This window comes from Phalacrocorax aristotelis, chromosome 5 (genome assembly GCF_949628215.1).
Source record: "Phalacrocorax aristotelis chromosome 5, bGulAri2.1, whole genome shotgun sequence".
Taxonomy (NCBI): domain Eukaryota; kingdom Metazoa; phylum Chordata; class Aves; order Suliformes; family Phalacrocoracidae; genus Phalacrocorax; species Phalacrocorax aristotelis.
In genome coordinates this window covers 35,751,662-35,771,661 of record NC_134280.1, presented here as the reverse complement: position 1 = coordinate 35,771,661, position 20,000 = coordinate 35,751,662, and the positions used below count along the sequence as shown (strand labels likewise).

Genomic DNA, 20,000 nt, shown 5'->3' with positions numbered 1-20,000 from the left:
CCACCCAAACTGGCCTTGGATGTTTCTAGGGATGGGGCATCTACCACCTCTCTGGGCAACCTGCTCGAGTGTTTCACCACCCTCATTGTAAAAAGTTTCTTCCTTATATCAAGCCTAAATCTACCCTCCTTTAACTTAAAACCATTACCCCTTGTCCTGTCACAACAGGCCTCTTTGAAGAGGTTGCCCCCATCCTTCCTATAGTCCCCCTTTAAGTACTGAAAGGCCACAATAAGGTCTTCCCACAGCCTTCTCTTCTCCAGACTGAACAACCCCAACTCTCTCAACCTGTCCTCGTAGGAGAGGTGCCCCAGCCCTTGGATTTTTGTGGCCCTCCTCTGGACCTGGATTTCAGAACAAGCTGCCTGACTCTAGTCCAAAGTCACCACCACACTGAACAGACCAAAGGCAAAGCATTCCCTTTTATTTTTCATTTGATTTTTTTTTTTCCTTCACACTCCAGAAGGCCCAGTTTCCAGCCATTCTCATTCCAAACAGCATTTTCACCTTAGCCTTGCCAATACCCTGACAGAGCAAGGTGAGGGCTCACCACCAGCATGTGATTCCCAAGAGGTCTTTTACCGGGCCATAATTGCTAATTTTATGCCATAAGATTGGCAATTTTACACACGGCGGCAACAGAAACGGGATCTCTCGGTCCCCTCAGCCCTCAAGTGCGACGCCCGCAGCCCCGCCCCGCCCCACCCGCTGGCTCGCGCTTGCCGCTCCGCGCATGCTTGGTCACGCCTCCAGCGGCGGACGTGCTAATAGCTGCTCCGCCGCACGCATGCGTGCACGACGCTCTCCTCATCTGCCGCCGGGCCGTGTTGCGCATGCGTTGCCGGGTCTGGCTGCTACCTGTCGTGGGTGTCGCGCGGCCGCTGGTCTGTGCGCGTGGTGCCGCCCCGTGGGGGGATGTCGGGCCGCGCGCCGTGGCGGGAGGAGGAGGGGGAGGAAGAGGAGGAGATCGTGAAGCTGCGCCACAAGGAGGAGCTGAGCCGGAGGGTGAGCTGAGGCTGCTTGCTGCTGTGGGGTGAGGGGCCTGTGGCGTCGCAGGCTGAAGGAGGGGAGCGCGGGTCCTGTCAGGAGGCCGGGGCTCCTGCGGTACGGTGTCCTCCTGGCCGGGCTTGGAGGAGGGGGGCTGTCCTGCAGCTGGTTCGTGTGGGCGTCGCTGTTAGCTCTCTCATCAAGTTGGCTTTTTGGTTCTTATTGCTCCAGGTTGAGCTGGAAATGTTATGGGAGTCGCAGTGGGGTTTTTCTCTGTAGCAGTTTTCCCCTTTAGCTGCGTCTGCTCCAGCAGTCCCGAGGGGTTTCAGTCACAGGGGCCGGCACCCCGCATAAATCTGCTCTGTTTTCCGGGGTGCCAACACCTTTGTTTATTATGAAATCTGTCGAGCCCTATGGAAGCGCTTTCCCTCAAAATTAATTCCTTTCCATGTGGCCATAGCGTATAAAGTCAGTGGTATTTTTAATTGCCTGGGAAGCTGTAAGTCTACCATGTAACAGTGTTGTAGGTTGTAATTTCTGTTATGCTTAAGTGGCTGGTTTAGTCCGTGGGAAAAAATGACACTGCTGTTTTGTCTGTTGGAATTGTAAATATAAAATATTGATGTAGCTGTTGGAAAAGTTGTCTTTTCTGCATGCCACGTTCAGTTTGGCTAGCCTACTTCTGTGGCAGCTTCCTACTGTTGCGCCAATTCCAAGGGACACAAAGGAAGTACAAAGGAAACCAAATTATTTGGTTTTAAGCTGCTGACCAGACTTTGTTCTGTTTGTTAGCTTTTGTGATGGGCCGCCTGATTGCTCTTTAGCATTCATAGCTGTTATTGTAAAAGAAAATGGAAGTGCTTGCCACCTCTGCCAGTGCAGTTGAAGAGTGGTAAATCCTACTAAGGAGGTTTTTGCAAAACTCCAGAGCAATAGAAAGACTTCCGTGGCTCTTAATACAGTTTTAGGGGTCTGTGGTTTTTATTGGTTTCATTTTGGATCTGGAGAATGGTTGTGCTTATAAAGTGTGTTGTAGATACTATGCTAAATTTTTTTTTCTAAAGTTATTTGATGTTTTATTAGTTGTTTGTGCATTTTCTTTTCTTACGGGGGAAAAAACGTGATCTCTGGTTATGAGTAGCTAGAGGCACTCTGGCTTCCCAGTAGTGATTGCTTTCGAGGGTAGGAGAAATATCAATCCATGCAAGATAACCTGTTTCTAGGGCAGTTATTTAGTATTTCATTTTTATATCTACTGCCACTTTGCCTTCAATGGTCCATTCAGAGAACAGCAGCTATATCTGCATGTGTCTTTCTTAAAGATATCAGTAAGCGTGTTCACCACCAGGATTATAATACAGTGGTTTATTTTTAATAATTGAAGTGCATCTTTTGCGTTTCAGATTAAAGAGCAGAAGGTTGTAGTTGATGAGCTTTCTAATTTGAAGAAGAACCGGGTAAGTATTTACAAATTTGTTTTTGACTGTTTCATTTTAGCATCAGAGAAATAAGCATAGAGACAAGAGGGGAAACAAAATCGGAGCATGCTATATTTAATTTGGTTTAATATAAATTTTAGTACAGATATGGTTGTCTGTTCTCAGGATAACTTGTCCTCCAAATGGTTTGATTATGTACACTTGTGCAGCTTAACACAGTACATTGTTGGGCTTTTTGGCTTTTTAAGTTTTATCTGAGTTATTTCATTAAGATGTTTGAGTTGATCAGAGACTTCATGAAGTATTTTTACTTTCCAGGTGTATGTGTGTTAAAATAGAACGTGATCCCTCACGCATGAGGAAAAGAGAAATGCAGAATAGTCATGCATTGATCATGTAATGTTTTAGATGGTACGCCATTAGAGTGTTGGTGTTGTCAGGGCAGAACTTACCCTTCTGGCATAAAAATGAAAGAGAGTATCTTGGTGGACCTGCATCAGCTTCTGCTGCAGTGTGGTTGCTGGAGTTTGTTGCTTTGACTTAATGCAGCGTTGGTTTTGTTTTACAGAAAGTTTATAAGCAGCAACCCAATAGCAATATATTCTTCCTTGCAGACCGAACAGAAACGCTATCTCAATGCAAAAGTAAGTTTGCAGTGTAAAAGTTGATAAAATAGTTAACAATTTAAAAGCTGTACTTGTAGCTGTTAATGATTTCAAAGGTATATTAAAATGAAAAACTGGCAACTGTGTATCAAATGCAAAGTAGACTTCAGACATGTTCTTGTCTTCCTGGACTGGAAAAATGTGAAAGTGTTTCCAGTTGATATATGGATGTGAAAAGAGCAAGTGCTGAAGATGTAGGAAGAGTGAGAATGTCCGCCCCACAGAGGAGTCTCTGTTCTCAGTGCCCTTTGGGAAGCTGTATAGCACTCTGTCCCTTAAAAAGAAAAAAAAGCTAAAAGTTGTATGGGATCAGTAGGAAGAAAATAATGACAAGTGAAACTGGAGGCTAAGCTAGAAATCTTTAAGTAGTTGAAAGAATGGGTCTGTGGGATTATGAAGACAGGAGAGTAGATGACAAAGTTGATGATTGAACAAACATTAAGAGTGTATAAATTGAGAAGTATAAATTTATTTTCTGAAATGAACAATTGCTACTTTCATTTTCTTTGAGTTAATAGTGTTAACATTTTAACTGACACTTCACTTTTATTATTACAAATGTGTAAATTATGCCAATCATATAGGCAAGACTTGGCCATTCCCCCAGTTTTTATACTTGTAGTGTGGCTTTCTTTGGGAGGAAGAAAAAAAAAATCTTTGTATAATTAAAGAGGAATAAGCTACAGTGAGCTATGTTTGTGTTACACCAATACTATAGCACTTTTGTTACTTAGTGTTTCGTGTTTATCTCTTTAATTGAACAAGTCTCTGGACTTACTAATTTCTTACATACACCCTTAAACTTATCTACTCATAAACTTACCAGTTTATGAAACTGATTATTCCTGTATTTTTCTCTTACACAGATACATTAGATGAATTAAAGAAGGCACATCAGGAGATGGAAAGTTCAGAAAAGACTAAAACGAAGAAATAGTCCATCTGAATTCAGAATCGCAATGTGTGGTATTTGTTGCGTTGTTACCTTGTGTGGCCAGCATGCTGTTCATGATTTCTTTAATGAAGACATACTCTACTGTCTTAGAAGAAGAGGACCAGACAGTAGCAAACAGTTGATAAAAACTGCATCTGATCTCTCTTATGAGTGTCTGTTTTCTGGCCATGTACTTCACTTGAGGGGACTGATGACTCCTCAGCCTCTGGAAGATGCCAATAACAATGTTTTTCTTTGGAATGGAGAAATTTTTGGTGGAGTGCACGTAGGAGATGTAGAGAATGACACTGAAGTCATGTTTCATCGTCTTGCATTATGCAGTAGTGAAGCAGACATTCTGTCACTCTTTTCATCACTTCGGGGTCCATGGTCTTTTATTTATTATCAAGCATCTAGAGACAGTTTATGGTTTGGTAGAGATTATTTTGGTCGTCGTAGTTTGCTTTGGCAGTTCAGTAATGAGGATGACAGTGCTTTCTATCTCACATCTGTAAGTGTTTATTCCAAATCAGGTAACCAATGGCAAGAAGTCCCAGCATCTGGAATTTTCAAAATTGATCTCAAAGCTTGTGCAACCACTAAATCTTTGTCTTTAACATTGTTTCCGTGGAAATACAGCTGCACAGAGAAAGCAGCAGAAGAAATATTCATTAATGTTCTGGACCAAGTTTCAAAAGATTTACCGAACCGCATACCTCTTGTGATGAATGAATCAAAACTGTGTCTCACAGCACCAGTTATCCCCTTAAATAAAGCAATTTCTGAAGCTTCAGGTGAATGTCCAGGCACTAATATTAGCAACATTATCCATATGGTTTCTGTAGAAACCCTTCAAGGATTTCTTGCAGAGGAACACAAGAAAAAATTAGTCCATCAGTTCATTGATGTTTTAAGTGAAGCGGTTAAGAGACGGGTTTTATTTCTCTTTAGAGATGAAGATCAGAAAACAAGAGAAGGTCCAAGCACGCCTAATAGGAAAGCACACATTGCGGTGCTCTTTTCTGGTGGCATTGACTCTATGGTTATTGCAGCCCTTGCTGATAAACATGTGCCTTTAGAGGAGCCAATTGATCTTCTCAATGTAGCCTTTAGGATAAAACAACAAGCTAAGCAAGAGAGTACCACTGAAAAACGTACCAAACAGGAAGTACAGCTCGATTTGCTTTGTCCTCAAGAAAGTTGTAAAGATCTTGATGCTAAAACTGGTGCTTACTTACCTTGCTTTGATGTTCCGGACAGAATCACTGGTAGGGCAGGACTGAAAGAATTAGAAGCCATTAACCCTTCAAGAACTTGGAACTTTGTGGAAATTAATGTTACGCTAGAGGAATTGAAAAAAATGAGACATCAATGCATTAATCACTTAATTTATCCACTGGATACAGTCTTGGATGACAGCATTGGCTGTGCAATTTGGTTTGCTTCCAGAGGGGAGGGTTTTCTTAGTAACCAAGGAGAACTGAAACCATATAAAAGTCCTGCAAAGGTACTGGTTGTTTTCTGCCTTATGCTTGACCTGTGAATGCAAAAACAGTTACATTTCAGAATTCAGCAGGGGTCTTTAACATTCACAAGACTTCTGAAATTCAGTGGCAGAATATACATCAGTTCTGTACTGATAACCTTTGTGTAGTTCTGGAGTTAAAAACTGCGTTCAGTTCTTCTGTCATGTAACATGTATGGCTTTTTGTTAAGCCTGAATGAGCAACAGTGTGACTAGGAAAAAATAACAACTACCATCTATCATTTTTGGTGTTTCAACTCCAGTAGTGGGTAACTGCTATTCAATCCAAACCGAATAGGTTAACAAATTTAGAGATAAACATTAAGTATTAAGTAATATTGATCTGTGCCAGCATCCCAAAGTCTGTAAAATTACTAGCTTGTTACTTAGGCATACTATGTTACAAAATCGCAATTAATAGTGGCAGAAAAGATGACTACTTGGAATGTTTTGTAAATAGAGTCTGACTGAATGACCGAACTACAAAAAATAGTTCTTTTTTTTTTTTGTAACTTATTTACATGTAGTAGTTTTTTCTTAAAAACTTTTTAGTAACCAGATGGTTTTCTTGGGAATTTGATTCTTATTTCTCACTTCCCAATTCCTGATGGTTTGTGTAGGGAAGAATAAACTGTTTAATTTCAGGAATTTGCAGTTCACTGCTGCCTTTGCTTTTTGAGGCTTCGGTTACTTTTCTACTAGTTGCTAGATCTTAAAAACAAAAAACCACCACCACCAAAAAACCCAACAAACGTAATAGTTTGTGTAAAAAACTAGTGCTGTCGAACGCAGTTGATTTAGCAGGCTGATCTATTTAATAGGTTTGTAAAACATAAAAATTCATGTTGGGTCCAGAATAGGTTGAAATGAGTCATGAGTTAATAAAACATAAAAGGAAATTGCCATTCTCCCATCAGTTCCTTAGTGCTGTGCACAGATAAAAAATTAGTTGGCTACTAGCTGGTGTCAGATCAGTGAAAAACACTTGACTGTTTATGTTCAGAGACTTCCACTTTTATAGTGAATTCCTGTTGAAGGCGCAGTAATGGACCAGATGTCATAGTGGTTTTCTCTTGAAAACATGTTACGTGCTTATCATTGAGTAGACAAAACAACATGACACTTTTTCATGTAATGCAGTTGTTATTAATCCAGTAGCTGGTAAATTAATAATCTGGGTGTAAATTCAGATGTCTGTTTAGAACCTACAACATACCGCATAATCTATGGCAACAATGGATTTTTATAAATGCTGGTGGTTAACAAATTCTGTTTTTTTGTAGCAGAAACTAACAAAGACATTCTTCAAAGGTACTGGTCTATTTGTGATGTGCACAGTGTTATTTTGGTGTTTTTTCCTTGCCTCAGTAGAAATGTTTGTGTGTACTTTTAGCTCTGATTGTAAACCTGCTTCAAGTTTCCAGTGACTTTATTGGGAACTGTTTCAGACTCTGTAAATGTGTAAGGCACATTCCATCATGATAGGTGACATATTTAGAAGATACATATTAAAGTTATTCTTCTTAAGATGTAGTTAAACATCTAAGATCTGTTGCATATTATAAGCTTCCATAGATATTAAGAATTATTTCTTTTATTCTGTTTTCTTAGGTTGTGCTTACAGGAATTGGAGCAGATGAACAGCTTGCTGGGTATTCTCGACATCGTGTTTGCTTCAAAAAATACGGCTTAGAGGGTCTGGAAAAAGAACTTGAAATGGAGTTAGATCGCATTTCTTCTAGAAATCTTGGAAGAGATGACAGGATTATTGGTGATCATGGAAAAGAAGCCAGGTATTATTGTTTTAACATGAAGCAAAACTGGTTTTGCCAGTTAGATTCTGCTTTCAACACTCCAACAGAAAACTTAATTGAAACTTGTATATGTGTTATTATCTCTAAGTTCTTTTGCAGTTTTGTTAATATGAATTGTGTTGTGGGGGTTTTTGGTTTTTTGTTTTTTTTTTTTTTTTAAGAAAGTGGTCTTGTAGTACTGTGGAACAGTTACTTAAGGAACTTCAGCAACTTGAACACTGCATTTCCATCTGGAAGTTTTAAGAAACAGCAACAGATGTTGAAATAGTCAAAATCAAGTTGGTTTTATCATTTTAAGTGGAGCAGTCTTCTGCACAACTTTGAAGTGTTCTGGTGTGGTCATTTGGGGAGTGACTTTGGAGAACAACAACGTAACACAGAAGCCATGTATTCCTGTCCATGCAATAAAAGCATCATCAATATGGACTGCATTTCCTGGTGGTTAAGTCAGGATAGCTAAAGAATAATTTAATTTGTGATTATTTCCTCCATGCTACCACCAGCTTGCAAAAAATACCTTAGGTGTTGTCCAGTAGCAGAGGCCACCGAGGTGCATGAAGGGTCTTCTCACATGCTTTTTGTGCCAGTGTTTTTCCAAGTCTGTTCTTGGTTGCACATTTTCAATTCTGCAGTTGCAGTGGTGGACAGGTGATGCTGTTAATCATGCTTGTGATTAGACATGAATGCCTGGAATTTGGAACACTGTCAGAATTGCTTGTGGAAAGATTTTTGTTTGAGGGACAGTGTAGTTTCATACAGTATTTTTAAACACTTGGAAGTTATCTTGAAGTGTTACTTTACAATTTGTCTTGCTCTTTCATTGTATTTTCAGATTTTCTTCATAATTTGTTTTTTGTATAAACCCAGCATTTCCAGTGCTTGTTCTTACTCTTTTCTTTGCTTGAGTTTTGAAAACTTCCAAGATTCTGCGTTTAAACATGATATGTTACGTTCTCTTTCTTGAAGAGAGTGTAACTGCTCTGGAGGCTTGCCTCAGTACTGTGACACTAACATTAAAGGTACATCTATAGTTAGGAATTGACACAGACTCTGAAGCCTTTGCACATGGTTTAGGGAGAAACCAAGACTATTTGTATGAAGTTTTTTAAAGGGTCTTTCCCATGTATATCTTCCCTTTAGGTTTCCTTTTCTTGACGAAGATGTTGTTTCATTCCTCAATTCTCTGCCCATCTCAGAAAAAGCTGACCTGACTTTACCTCGAGGAATTGGTGAGAAATTGATTCTGCGCCTTGCAGCCAAGGAGTTTGGCCTTACAGCCTCAACCATCTTGCCAAAAAGGGCTGTACAGTTTGGATCTCGGATTGCAAAGCTAGAGAGCAACAATGAAAAAGCATCTGATACATGCAGCAGACTGAAGTTATTTTCAATAGATTAATTATAAAGCTACATTTTGAGATGCTGCATTCATCCTATATGCAAATTCAGTAAAACTTTGGAGTTTTCTTGGCATGTTTGGTCTGGTTTTTTACGCGCTTGGACATTATTATTAATCATCAAAGTAATACATGTAAGATGTGTGCTTGTACTAGAGACTCGCTATGGATGCAGCCTTGGGGAGGAAGGGAGTACTGGGCTCTGGGGAGGAGAGCATAGCCGGAGGTTGGCTTTCCTACCCTTCTGAACCTTATTGAATCTGTGTAATCTGTCACGTGTATAGAATTCAGTACAGTAGGCTTTTTTCTGTTGTGGAACAGAGCTGGTCTTGCAGCACCCCTTTCCTAAAGGGTTCAGGTTATGGTTTTAGAAGGGAGGGCATGATGAGGAGCTGGTCTGGGTTGCCAGAGCGAAAAAGAACTGAGGGTCTCTGGCCTTGTTGCATCATGGAGATCTGCCCTCCAAGCATCATGTTTGGCCTTTTGTTACTTAAGAAACAGACATCACACACACACACACACACACACTGGGTGTTTTGGGGCAATCCCGTGCAGCCTCCCAGCCCTTGGTCAATTTTGCAGGGCTGGGTTTGGTGGTGGTCCCCAGGCTGGGACTTCCTCTACTCCCAAACTGGGAAGCTCCATCCAGGCTGTTCTTTGTCCCGTGTTGGCTCCCCTAGTTTGCTACCTCTCCTTTAAGCTTTAGCTCTGCTACTTCTAAAGTTGCAAATCATTCATTGTGCACTTCAAAGAAGATGTCTCTTAAACAAAACAAAAAAGGTCTTTCTCTCTCAAAATAGGGCACTCTGGGAGAGTATGTGGGTTCAGTTATGGGCTTGAAATAGACTTCCTCTCAAGAGAAGCTTGAGTTAGCTTGTTTTTCTAATTGGGTATGGAAGGTTTGCAAAGGTAATGTTATAAGAAAAACTGGATACGTGCTTTCCAGTGTTGTTGGTAAGGTCTGAGCTTAGTACTCAACTTGCTACCTTAAGGTTCTGGTTTTTATGTTTGTTCAGTTAAGTAGAGAAAGGAAAAATCATACCAGGAAAAAAATCCATTTTTATAAAAACCATGATACATCTATTACTACAAGGTATCTCTAAGGGTGTAAGTAGATTTTCAAAATAATTTGTCCAGTCTATAGAGAAATATTTATTACAAAAATGTAAGTTTCAGACTGTTTCAAAGCACTGGCAGATTTCTTACTGGTGCTCTGAGGAAAGTTGACTCTCCAGTATCTCACCCTGGAATGTTTGCAAGAGTTCTTGCATCATGCTCTAAAGCAAGTGGAGATTGGACAAAGGGGAACGTTAGCCTGGTGAAATGTGACTGTTCGTTGTTTGTTCTCTCTGTAGTGGTGTTGCAGTATTCCTAGAAGTTAGATGTCACCTGGGAGCCTAAGAAAAAAAAGTTGTGCTTTTTATACCTAGGCAAATAATTTCTTTCCCAGACTAAGAGACCCCTGATATTTAGAGAAACATGAGACATAATCTTGCAAGGCATCAATAATTTTCGATAGGAGAAAGAAAACATATCATTTGCTGTTGGCAAATTTCTCCATTTATCCAGTTATTCATAAATTAATTTATTGTTACTATTTATGGTACACTTACTATTATTTATAGAGTTCCTTGACAAAATGTTTGGTTCTGGGGTGGGGAGGGGAGGTGGGGGCAGGAAAGACATTTTTAAATGCTGATGCATTGAAATCACATTCTGTCATATTTCCAAGCAACCTACAGGAATGTTACTGTCTCTTGATCTTGTCCTTAAGAGCTTTATTGTTTTCTTGCAGATACTAGTATAGGTCTTGATTAAGTAATATTCTCTCTCTTTTTTTTGTTAGCCTCTCTGTATTGTGTTTTAGAAACAGGAGAATATTCTTGAAAAATGCTCAGGCCTGATAAGCGTTCCCTAGAGCTGAATAAGCTGACGAGCTGCTTGTCAAACTTAGCACAGTAAAATGCTAGTACCTTGTTTACAAAGTCTGGCAAAAGTAAGTAGAAAGAATTACTTCCTACCATGTCCTCTACTTGGCTGGCTTCAAAAGATGACACACAGTGCTCACTGGAGATTGTGAGTGAACTGCTGGGCCAGCTAAAAAGTCTATATACCCAGACATCAACTTTGCTAGCACTGATGGATACAGATAATGCCCTGGTATTGTTAAGAAGTCCATCAGATTTTGAAAAAATTGGCTGTTGGAATTTGCTGTTTAAATCTTCCATCAGTTCAGATGTGAGTTATCATCACCGAACTTCTTGTCAGCTTCCTCCAGCTCACACTGATACAAAAATTGGACAAATTTTGATCAGTGTTGATTACATGGCAGGATTTTGGGGCATATATACCCAGAGAGAAATGTGTTGGGTTCTTTGAGTGCTCTGAAAGGGGCATGGATACTGATGGGAAAACAGATGGAAATATTTTTTGAGTTTTTGTTTGGGAGGCAAGTACAAAAAAATTCCTATTTAAAAAAATACTTAATATTGCATGTAGTTTATACATGTCATTCCTAAAAGCTGGTTTTATGACTCAATAAAATACAGATCATTGGATCGCATGCAAAATTATAAAGCTGATATGAAATACTGTAAATTAACACATTTCCAAAATATCTCAGCTTCCACTGTGGTATTTAGGTGATTGGTCAGATTTTCAAAGGTCCTCAGTATTCTGAAGCATTCTGTAAGAGTGACAAGAGCTCCAGGCTTCTGAATTCTTCAGAATACCTTTCTAAAGACACATGCATATATTTTTTTCCTAGCATTTTACAGTTTTGTTTATATTATTTGCCATGTCTGTATAATTAAGATTTAAAATTAGTTGCCTTGCTATATAATGTATAAGGTGGTATTAGTGACAAAAGAATCTTCTAACTTTCTAACTAACACATAACCAGTAATTCCTAGCGTATTAATAAAAATACTGTCAGGTTATATATGCAACACTAAAGTGCATCTGACAAATACATTTTTAGAACTGAAGAATAATGCTTACATTTAGGTGGTACAAACATGTTTTTCTGGCAGGCAACGATAGTGTTCTAAAGGGTCTCATTTGACCTTGTAGAATTTGTGCTCATTCCCTATTTGCAGGTCAAATTGGTATTTTCACTAAACATGATTTTGAGGAAACAGGTGTGAATTTTTTTCCAATTGTTTCTTCAGAAGCTTTTGCTGAAGAGCTAACCTCTCCTGCAGTCTGACACATTACTGTACCTTAACTGGCCTCTGCTGATCTTAACACATTGGTGAACCTATTCATTGCGTCAAACCTAAATACATTTTTCATGTAGCTCAACTTGTGTAGTACCGAGTGCCAATTTAAATAGCATATTACAACAATATTGCATAAAAGACACTTATTCTTCTCTGTACTGTTTGGATTCTAAGTTGTATCTTCATTCGTATTTTCATCACCTATCTGCAGGAATATAGAGTACCTCAAATTAATGAACTCTGATTCCATTTTTACTGGGGTTTAAAAAGAAGATGGAAATCCCAACTTTAAACGTCTTCAGGCCTATTCTAGTAAGAAAACTGTAAATTTAATAATTCTTTAAATTCAAATTTGACATTGATATTTTTAAATCTTCTAGATATCAAATCTTGTAGGTTTTTATGTTTAAATTATATATTTATATCTTTTATATATTAAATACTAAAATAACTTTAGTGGTTTAAGCTCTTGTCATATTGTTACTTCTAAAAAAAACCAAAAAAACCCAAACCCCCACATCTTTCTTTATATCTTGTAGAGTTAAAACTGAAAGAGAATTGCCGCTGGTTGTTTCTTTAGGGTTTTTTTGGGGGGACCCAATTTCAAATGTCAACATCTTCAATATACACAGAATGAGTATTTTTATACTTCCATGGAAGAAAGAGCTTGATGTTGGTACGTGTCATGGTTCGGCCTCAGTCAGCAACTAAACACCACGCAGCCGCTCGCTCACTCCCCCCACCCCTGTGGGATGGAGAAGAGAATCAGAAGAGCAAAATAACTTGTGGGTTGAGATAGGCACAGTTTAATAACTACAATAAAATAATAATTATAATAATGATTATTATAATAATGACAATAATGATAGCATAATAAAATGGAAAAGGAAAAACCAGAAACACAAATGATACAGTTGCTCACCACCCGCTGACCGACGCTGCCCGTCCCTGAGCCGCGATTGCTCCCTCCCTCCCCCGGCCAGCCCCTCCCAGATAACATACTGGGCATGACGTTACATGATGTGGAATATCCCTTTGGTCAGTTTGAATCTGCTCTCTTAGCTGTGCCCCCTCCCCTCCCGGCTTCTTGTGCACCCGGCAGAGCATGAGAAGCTGGAAGAGTCCTTGACGAGTACAAGCACAGCCAAACATCTGTGTGTTATCTCAACAATTTTTTTCATGCTAAGTTCACAGCACGATGCCAGCTGCAGTGAAGAAAATTAACTCCACCCCAGCTAAAACCATGACAGTACTCCATCAGTAAAGGATATTTCATTCAAGATCATGATTCTAGTTTGCTGTCTGTCTTGTAATATACATGTATGGATGCCTTTACAGCTAATAAAGTATGAGAGAATATTGTACTTGGTTAAAACTAGTGTCAGAGATAAGGTAAAAACGCTTGCTCCAGGAGTTCATAGGTTTGTCCAGGCTGTTTTCGCTTGGTTATCTAAGTAGTTCTTATAGAACAGGCTAATACAGAGTTCAGTACTTATTTCTCAAATGAGTACGTTATATGAGCATAGCCTTTAGCTGGCATTTCTGGATGGCAAAATAGCAGTCTGAAGAACAATAAAAAGATTCACCTGAGAAGGTATCTACTATTCCCTGCGGGATGCTTCTCATTAGATACGGGTTTAATTTGCCGTGACATGTGCAGATGATCTGTGTAAAGAGGAAGAGCTCTTCTAAACATTAAATGAAATCACAGTTGTACCTCAGTTTCCACATTCACTGAGCATTTGTAAGGCTTGTGAAGCTGCAACTCCACTGGTCATTTTATTGATGTAAGCAGTCAGCTGTTGATGCAAACAGTCCTAACAGCTGATTTAGTAACTTTCCTCATAGACTTCCTGTTGTGCGTTGGGCTGTAAGGCTCAGTTATTTGACATGGATATGCCAGATAGAGAATGTTACCCCATTCCAGTGATGGAATTTGATGGTAAGAGGTAAGGAATGTGCAGAGTAACATAGATACTATAGTATAATCTTTAAAATAATACAAGTCCTTTCTGATTTCAGATTGGCGTTTACTTAACTGAAACTGCTGAGTATACTGTGAAGGTTTAAGAGGAATAAAGATTTTTGTAGCTGAATAAAAAGTATTTTGATTCCAGTTTGATGGGTTTTTAACAGATTAAATGACACTATCAAATACTAATTTAAGGTCTGTACATATAGTACAGTTGCTGGTAACATACAAGGTTGGTGGCTAAACATTGTGCAACTGTTTATTTTGTATAATGCTGTTACTTTTTCTGGAAATAATTAAACAAAAGTTCTGTAGAAACAAATTAAAACATAGATGTTCATCAAAATAACAACTTGGTTTTTTTCAGTGCTTTGAACTCAAGCATGTGAACATATCCTTACAAAAGCACTATAAAACCAAGGTTTAAATTGTAAACAAGCAGAGGCTGTGGTTGGAGGGTTTTTTTCTTCCCTTATTTGAGCACTGTAAAACTTATAAAATGTCCTATAGGAGGCAGTGGTTGTATTTCACGTAAGAAAACTGCTCATCTTTCTGTAGATGTATTAAATTCCAAGTAAACGTTGTTCATTGTACTAACTACTCTAAAACTTATTCAAACATATTTAATGAAGATAGAATTTAAAGAAAAAATTATTTTTAGGTTTAAAATCTTACCAATTGTTTGGCTGTTACAATTACTGAATATAGTTTAAAACAATATGACTCCTGAAGTGATATGAAATTATTACATTCTATGGGTTTTATTAATATCCAGGGGGTTAACAAGTAATGAGGACAAGGCATATATATTGTGTACATTGCAGCAGGCTGCAAGGGATCTCCAGAGGTTGTTTAGGTTACAGCCTTGTTCTGGGTGAAGGACTGTCGTGGTTTAACTCCAGCTGGCAACTAAGCACCACCCAGCTGCTCACTTGCTCACTCCCCCCTAGTGGGACGGGGGAGAGAATCGGAAGAGTTTTCTCACTTTTACTGGTGGGTTGAGATAAAAACAGAATCACAGGTTGGAAGGGACCTCAGGGATCATCTAGTCCAACCTTTCTAGGAAGAGCGCAGTCTAGACAGGATGGCCCAGCACCCTGTCCAGATGACTCTTGAAGGTGTCCAACATGGCCCAGTCAACCATTTCCCTGGGGAGATTATTCCAATGGGTGACTGTCCTCACTGTGAAAAATTTTCCTCTGGTGTCCAATCGGAATCTCCCCAAGAGCAACTTCTGTCCATTCCCCCTTGTCCTCTCCATGTGACTCCTTGTAAAAAGGGAGTCTTCATCTTCTTTGTAGCTACCCCTTAAGTACTGGTACATGGTGATGAGATCCCCTCTAAGCCTCCTTTTCTCAAGGCTGAACAAACCCAGCTCTCCCAGCCTATCCTCATATGGCAGGCTTCCCAGTCCTCTGATCATCTTGGTGGCCCTTCTCTGGACCCCTTCCAGCCTGTCCACATCCTTTTTGTAGAGCGGGGACCAGAACTGTACACAGTACTCCAGGTGTGGCCTGACAAGCGCTGAGTAGAGCGGGATGATGACTTCTTTATCTCTGCTGGTGATGCCCTTTTTGATACAACCCAGCATCCTGTTGGCCTTCTTGGCCGCAGCAGCACACTGTTCACTCATGTTGAGCTTCCTGTCCACCAGGACCCCCAGGTCCCTTTCCACAGAGCTGCTCTCCAGCCAGGTGGATCCCAGCCTGTGCTGCACTCCTGGATTATGTTTTCCCAGGTGCATGACCTTACGCTTCTCCTTGTTGAACTTCATAAGGTTCTTGCTGGCCCACTCTTCCAGCCTATCCAGATCTCCCTGCAGAGCAGCTCTCCCTTCTGGAGTGTCTACTTCCCCATTCAATTTGGTGTCATCTGCAAACTTCATCAGGCTACACTTGATGCCGTTATCCAGATCACTTATAAAGATGTTAAATAACATTGGGCCCAATATTGATCCCTGGGGGATGCCACTAGTGACAGGTTGCCACTTGGAAAGGAGCTATTTACCACCACCCTTTGGGTGCGGCCTGTCAGCCAGTTCCCCACCCACTGCACAGACCACTTGTCTAGGCCATAACACATTAATTTCTGCAGGAGGAGACTGTGGGGGACCATATCAAAGGCCTTGGAGAAGTCCAGGTAGACAATGTCCACTGCCAGCCCCATGTCAACCAGGCAAGTCACTTTGTCATAGAAGGCCACCAGGTTTGTCAAGCACGATCTGCCCTTAGTGAAGCCATGTTGGCTTTTCCCAATCACATGCTTCATTTGACTTGTGATGGCCCCCAGGAGGATTCGTTCCATAACTTTCCCAGGGATTGAAGTAAGGCTGATGGACCTATAGTTACCTGGATCCTCCCTTGAGCCTTTCTTGTCGATAGGGGTAACATTTGCCTTCCTCCAGTCCTCTGGGACACTCCCCGTTCTCCATGACTTCTTGAAGATTATGGAGAGTGGCCTTGCAAGGATGTCAGCCAGCTCTCTCAACACCCTTGGGTGGATGGCATCAGGGCCCATTGATTTGTAGGGGTCAAGCTCCTGTAGTAATTCATGTACTAACTCTTCCTTCACTGATGGTGGGTCAGTGTTTGGTTCAATCAGCAATTTTGTTCCCAAAGCCTGGGACCCGACAGAGTTGGTAAAGACAGAGGTGAAGAAAGTGTTGAGGACCTCTGCCTTTTCAGCATCATTGGTAATTGACTCACCTTTTCCGTTTAACAGTGGGCCTATGTTTTCTGTCTTTTTCTGCTTATGGTTGACATGTCTGAAGAAACCTTTCTTGTTATTTTTGACATCTACAGCCAGTTTCAATTCACGCTGGGCTTTTGCTTTTCTAACTGCATCTCTGCACACTCTGACAATGCATTTGTAGATCTCGACGGATAATCCTCCACTTCTCCATCTCTGGTATGCTTCCCTTTTGGATATGAGTAGACCCAGGACGTCATGTCTGAGCCATGGGGGCCTCTTGCTCCACTTACTTCCCTTTCCTTTGTAGGGGATAAATTGGCTTTGTGCTTCCAATAGGGTTCTTGAAGAACTCCCAGCACTCACTAGCTCCTTTGTCTTTCATGGAAGCTTCCCATTGAATCCCTCCCAACTGAGCCCTGAGTGAACTAAAGTTTGCTCTTCTAAAATCGAGAACCCTTGTCTTAGAGCTGACCTTCAGCACACTCAGCAGGATAATAGTTTAATACGCAAAAGCCGCACACATAAGCCAAGCAAGGAATTGATGCACTACTTCCCATGGGCAGGCAGGTGTTCAGCCATCTCCAGGAAAGCAGGGCTCCATCATGCATAATGGTTATGTGGGAAGACAAACTATCATCACTCTGTCTCCCCCCCTTCCTTCTTTTCCACCAAGTTTTATACACTGAGCGTGATGTCAGATGGTGTGGGGCATCCCTTTGGTCAGCTGGGGCCAGCTCTTCTAGCCATGCCCCCTCCCAGCTCCTTGTGCCCCCCCAGCCCACTCATCTTGACTCTGTGTAAGCCCTGCTCAGCAGTAACAGAAACATCCCTGTGTTATCAACACTGTTTCCAGCACAAATCCAAAACCTAGCCCCATACCAGCCACTGTGATGAAAATTAACTCTACCCCAACCAAAACCAGCACGTTCTCTACCACAATGAGAATGAAGTATTTGCAGAGCATTCTGTTATTATAATATATAACTTGCAGTGGTTGAGGAATCTGTTTCAATAGGTAACATGCTCCATTACCTCTCTTTCTTAAAACAGAAAGCTTTTTCTAACAGCGTTTTAAGGTTTTTCTGCAAAATAAGCTAACTACTTTAATCCTTCCTGCAATGAACAACATAACACTGGTTTTATAACACATTTTAATAGACTGAGAGTTCTTCAGTATATCACCTTCATTGTTTTAGTCAGTCTCCTACTGCAATAAAGAAACCCAACCCTGTATTTCTTGTCTCTTATGTATTATTCCAATAATAAAGACCAAATATATGCTTCTCTTGGCACTATATTGTTGATTCATTTTAGATTTGATTCCATTAGTCCTATAAATCTACCTCATTATTTCTAGTTGGTATTTTGTATTTGCTTGTCCTTAAGTGTACTAGTCTACTGAATTGTTTTATTTGGTTTTTTTGAAAACCAAACATCATTGTATTTGTAAGTAGGTGTTCAGAAGTGTTAGCAGCTGCTTTCAAAATGGTATAAGCTGCAATTTCTCCACTTACTTTTATGCTTTCAATTTTCAGCCACAATTAAAAAAATGTACAGAATGAGACATTGAAGCAAACCTTTCATGACCTTGTGTGCTATATGATCACGGTTCATCAAAAGGCCATCAATAACTACTCACTGAGCACAGATTTTTCAACCGTGTAATTTTTTTATTTCATTTACTGAGATAGGCCAGGAAACTGTCATGATAGCATTTCTAATTCCTTGTTGCAAGACATCTCCACGTAAATATTTCAAAAAGTCTTTACTACAATTACTTGGGGTATTGTTCACATATACTTGTTTTGGAAGAGCTTTAAGGTTTTTTTTTTTTTTCCATTAAAAAAATAAATCAGTGTTGCTGTATAAACTCTGAGATGAGATAAACATAATAGTGATCTGTTAACTGTATCTGTGGTACCACGCAAGAAAGCTTCTGTGGTGTTAGAATCAAGCTCTCTGGTTCAAACAGTAGTTTTGGGAGGCTTGGGGTGCTCCACTTCCAGTTCCTTAGGATGGGTCCCCAACAGGAAGTACGTATGGGATTTTATCAGCATTTGTTACACAAAAAACCACAGCTATTTAACAATGCTTTCCTCTTCAACGTTCAGAAAGTTTGGAAGCAGGGAGAGACTTCTGAGCAGCAAGACTGACTGGCTTGTTGATCCCAAGGAAGGCAGGACCAGCACTAAGAACTGGGATAATGGAGAGATTAGGTGTAATATGGAGGAAAAAAGGGTTTGCTCACTGTTGGTTTACAAATTCCAGTCTTTCATCTATGTTTAAATCAGTGAGCCACACATATAAACACATACTGCTGCACAGGGCCTATGAAATATGATAGTTAAATGTATTAAGTGATATATTACTTTATCAAGAAGATAAAACTACTTAATGGTACAGATAAACTACTTTACCAAAAGATAAATTAATTGTAGTTGAAAACCCATGAAGATGAGACTCCAGCAATGCTACGTAACAAAATGTAAATACTATGCACTCTGCCAATGCTTTCTGTTCAATGAGGGATCTTAATTTTTGGAAGAAGGTTAAGTATTGGTGAAAAAGTAATGCACGTACCTTGTTGATTTGTTACATCTTGCCCTCGAGTCAAAAAAACAGAATTTAAAAAACTGTAAAAAACAGACAGCTTGTTCATCTGTTTATAACTGTCCCACAAATCCCAATTACTTATTCATATTTAAATGGCAGCAATTTTAAACATATGCGTTATGAATTAGAAAACTCTTATTGTCATCCAAAATGAAGAGGTACTTAATACTTACTCATTCCAGTAAATACCATTGCAATGAATAATAATGTGAGAGTGTATTACATTGATTATCAAAAGGCAAGGTCAAATAAAGCATTATTGACAAACCTCAGAACCTGCATATCAACAGCTCACTTAACACTGTGATTAGCTTTACTGAGCTGTTTCTAACAAAAAGAGAAAATTAGAAGGCACTAGCCCTATACCCCTGATTTTTTTTTTTTTGTATAAGTAAGAATAGGCTTCTCACCCCAGCAGCAGAAAATTAGGTACTGTTGAAATTCAGTTGTACTGGCCCAGGTTAACACATTGACATGTTCTGGAAAACCCATGCTCTCTCATGTTCGCTTTCTGTAACTTTTCAGCCATGGAAGGTATGAAATTTTTTTAACATGTAGTGTATATTATAACTCTCATATGAGTTATATATTATGATATATATTATACATATACACACTTTATAACACGATTTAAGCGATGGGGATACTTTCATTTCTGTAAATTTTATTAGAAAGTACACTTTTTTTTGGCTATTGTTTTAATACCTAGAACTCTTAGACATTTGTGGAACAGTAACTGGAATAA

The 20,000-nt window shown here is 39.7% G+C and overlaps 2 protein-coding genes across 2 annotated transcripts; both read left to right on the top strand.

Annotated features, from left to right (window-relative positions):
- Window positions 1–774: 774 nt before the first annotated feature.
- On the top strand, window positions 775–8,832 carry ASDURF (ASNSD1 upstream open reading frame). Its single transcript, XM_075093955.1, has 6 exons — window positions 775–1,005; window positions 2,391–2,444; window positions 2,995–3,070; window positions 3,958–4,536; window positions 7,162–7,343; window positions 8,505–8,832. The coding sequence occupies exons 1-4, from the start codon at window positions 916–918 to the stop codon at window positions 4,026–4,028; spliced, it is 291 nt and encodes a 96-aa protein (XP_074950056.1). The 5' UTR covers window positions 775–915; the 3' UTR covers window positions 4,029–4,536; window positions 7,162–7,343; window positions 8,505–8,832.
- On the top strand, window positions 4,051–8,832 carry ASNSD1 (asparagine synthetase domain containing 1). Its single transcript, XM_075093954.1, has 3 exons — window positions 4,051–5,532; window positions 7,162–7,343; window positions 8,505–8,832. The coding sequence occupies exons 1-3, from the start codon at window positions 4,051–4,053 to the stop codon at window positions 8,758–8,760; spliced, it is 1,920 nt and encodes a 639-aa protein (XP_074950055.1). The 3' UTR covers window positions 8,761–8,832.
- Window positions 8,833–20,000: the final 11,168 nt, after the last annotated feature.

Excerpts from the sequence above, each read along its gene's own strand:
- ASDURF (XM_075093955.1), top strand. The coding sequence starts at position 916 with ATGTCGGGCCGCGCGCCGTGGCGGGAGGAGGAGGGGGAGGAAGAGGAG. Across the intron at positions 1,006-2,390 it reads AGGAGGAGCTGAGCCGGAGG|ATTAAAGAGCAGAAGGTTGT; the intron begins GTGAGCTGAGGC and ends TTTGCGTTTCAG. Across the intron at positions 2,445-2,994 it reads CTAATTTGAAGAAGAACCGG|AAAGTTTATAAGCAGCAACC; the intron begins GTAAGTATTTAC and ends TTTGTTTTACAG.
- ASNSD1 (XM_075093954.1), top strand. The coding sequence starts at position 4,051 with ATGTGTGGTATTTGTTGCGTTGTTACCTTGTGTGGCCAGCATGCTGTT. Across the intron at positions 5,533-7,161 it reads CATATAAAAGTCCTGCAAAG|GTTGTGCTTACAGGAATTGG; the intron begins GTACTGGTTGTT and ends CTGTTTTCTTAG. Across the intron at positions 7,344-8,504 it reads GATCATGGAAAAGAAGCCAG|GTTTCCTTTTCTTGACGAAG; the intron begins GTATTATTGTTT and ends TCTTCCCTTTAG.